The sequence below is a fragment of the Anguilla anguilla genome, chromosome 7, assembly GCF_013347855.1.
Source record: "Anguilla anguilla isolate fAngAng1 chromosome 7, fAngAng1.pri, whole genome shotgun sequence".
NCBI classification, from domain to species: domain Eukaryota; kingdom Metazoa; phylum Chordata; class Actinopteri; order Anguilliformes; family Anguillidae; genus Anguilla; species Anguilla anguilla.
The window spans coordinates 51,973,855-51,976,354 of NC_049207.1; the positions used below are offsets into that span (position 1 = coordinate 51,973,855).

A 2,500-nucleotide genomic window follows, 5' to 3' on the forward strand; every position below is an offset into this window, starting at 1 on the left:
CTGATCCAAGGACCCACACCCAGGCTCAAAGGCAATCCAGGCATCCCCCATCATAAGTTAAAAAGGGTCATATTTATTAAGAAAAGGTTCTTATGTGACAGATTGGAAATGCAGAAAGGTCGGCTGATTGGTCGGCTGGCTGGTCGGCTGATTGGCCGGCTGGCTCACCATGCCCAGGACAGCCGCTGCTTTGCAGATGGCTGGCACCAGGTACTGGTTGAGGATCTCGTCCTCGGGCGGGTGGACCTTCTGCAGCTCCGACAGAGTGCTGAACATCATCTCAAACTGGTTCCTCTCAGTGAACAGGTCCGACACGGCCAGGAGCTGCAGGAGAGACGGGGAACGTTGCCGTCAGACACGCTATCAGACGTGCTAAAAGATACAATACCAGACGCTATCAGACACACAGAGGTGAGCTCTTCTCAAAACAGCTGCAGAATTATTTTATTATGCATACAGTCTAGTGTATTTTATAGTTCAATAACTCACATTGTTGTATTAGCATTTATTTTGTTACCGTAAAGCACTCTGGAACCGCGGTGTGAAAGCACTTACTGTCAACCTTCCTCATTTTTATCATCAGTCCCAAGTATGCAATAAGAGATATGATAATAAGTACATGATAATGACAGACTCTCTGTCCTCTGCCTGTGATGGGGGAATGAGGCCACATCAGGGGAATGGGGCCCATACGCCCAGGGAGAGGAGGTTTTGGGGGTCCCCCTCAAACCCCATGCTCACCGAGCGCACCACCTCACTGATGAGGATGACGGGGGTCTTCTTGCTGTTGGAGGAGCCGGGGAGGATCCACTGGCTGTAGAGCTCCAGGAGGAACTGGGAGCAGGAGTGGATGTCCACGCCGGCTCGGTGCTTCCTGGGGAAAACCAGCGCAAGATGGCGTCTCATTCACCGCTGCTCGAGAGGACCGCGCGACGCAATACCACCGGCGCCCAGCAGAGGGGGCAGCAGAGGGGGCAGGCCTGACCTGGAGTTGATGGGAGAGGTGGGGGGCGACGACGGGGCGGGGGCGTCCGTCTCATCCTCCTCATCCTCGTCCCACTCTTCCTCCCTCAGTGGGGTGATGTTGTTCCCCAGCCACACCGAGTGGATGGACACCTGTCAGAAAGGTCACACAGGTATTAGCATAATCACTCGTGTTATGATACGGTATGTTAAAAAAAAACACGTCAGACACAACAAACTGCCCTACTGCTTGTGTTAATGGACGCGAGGCAAATATGGAGGCAAGCCGGAGGGAGAGGGTAAGAACCTCAGGTATTCCGGTTAGCCACACACCACGTTTAACCACACGGTCACAAATCGCAGAAGGGAAAGGATTAGCCCCACCAGCCGCCGTGGTGGTACCAGGGCACTTTTTACCCCCGTCACACAGAATAGACTCTTCTACACAGGAGCCGTGAAATGTACCATTGCTTAGATAATTTACAGGACAAAAAAAAGCTCTCCTATGTGCCGGTATAAATAACGGACTACATGCCAAGCTGGGCTCTGCTCAGCAGGCCGGGCTAATGAAACAATAACGACTTCACTGCTGACTGCTGATCGAGCAAATCCCCTCCAAACACACACTCCACCACCGTACTGGGTGGTCACCCAGCTCCAGCTCACAAACGGCTCGACCCACAGCAGGTCCGACTCCAGACTCAAACCCAGAACAAAGACCCTTTTCAGACCACAGGTCAAGACGCTCAACTGGTCACACGGTAAAGCCGATTCCAGCACCGCTCCTGACACTGCCACAGACACGGCAGTTACACGCCTACATTAGATGCTGCGATTGGCAGGAGATTAGAATCAAGCATTCCGATTGGAGGCTAAATAAATGCCTTAACTGGTTACCCTGTAAAGGTCTTACCTGGCCCAGCTTGTAGTCCATGTTTCCCATCTCCCTCTCAGTGTTGATCTGAAGGAGGAGTTTTTCATGGCTGATAAGGGTACCTGAAAAACAAGCAGACTCCAGGAGTTGACTTAGGCCATCAATACTCAGACAAACACACACGTCACCATTCACTCCTACATCATCACCGAAATACACACACCACCAGTACTCCCACACACACACACACGCACACACACACACACACACACACACACACACACACACACGCTTACCTATAGAGGAGGAGGAGAGGGAGGGCACAGGGTCCCAGGCCTGGTAGGGGTAGTGTGTGGGGACGTTGTCCCTCTTGGACACCATGGCCTGGATCTCCCACTCCACAGTGCCTCGGATCACACTCAGCTTCCTCCCAAACCTCACAGAACGGCATGAACCAAGCGTAAGGCCTCAAACATAGCCTGGGTCCCCACTAAGTCTAGGTCCCCACTAAAGCATAGGTCGCCACTAAGCCTAAGTCCCCACTAAAGCATAGGTCCTAACTAGGCATAGGTCCCCACACATTCCTAAGTCCCCACTAAGCCTAGTAGTAAGTATGAATTAATAAATACGCCTGAATAACTGGTTAAAACAGAAACCGGTTAA

At 52.1% G+C, this 2,500-nt stretch overlaps 1 protein-coding gene across 7 annotated transcripts in view; it reads right to left on the reverse strand.

Moving 5' to 3' along the window:
• LOC118232078 (huntingtin-like) overlaps positions 1-2,500 on the reverse strand; it is a 40,539-nt gene that overhangs the window by 5,358 nt on the left and 32,681 nt on the right. For all 7 annotated transcript variants that reach the window (XM_035426654.1, XM_035426647.1, XM_035426650.1 and 4 more), the window contains 5 exons: positions 2,134-2,273; positions 1,877-1,959; positions 986-1,116; positions 742-874; positions 169-324 (listed from right to left, as the gene is read on the reverse strand). In XM_035426654.1, coding sequence (XP_035282545.1) covers positions 169-324; positions 742-874; positions 986-1,116; positions 1,877-1,959; positions 2,134-2,273 — 643 coding nt within the window. The remainder of the gene's footprint in view (positions 1-168; positions 325-741; positions 875-985; positions 1,117-1,876; positions 1,960-2,133; positions 2,274-2,500) is intronic.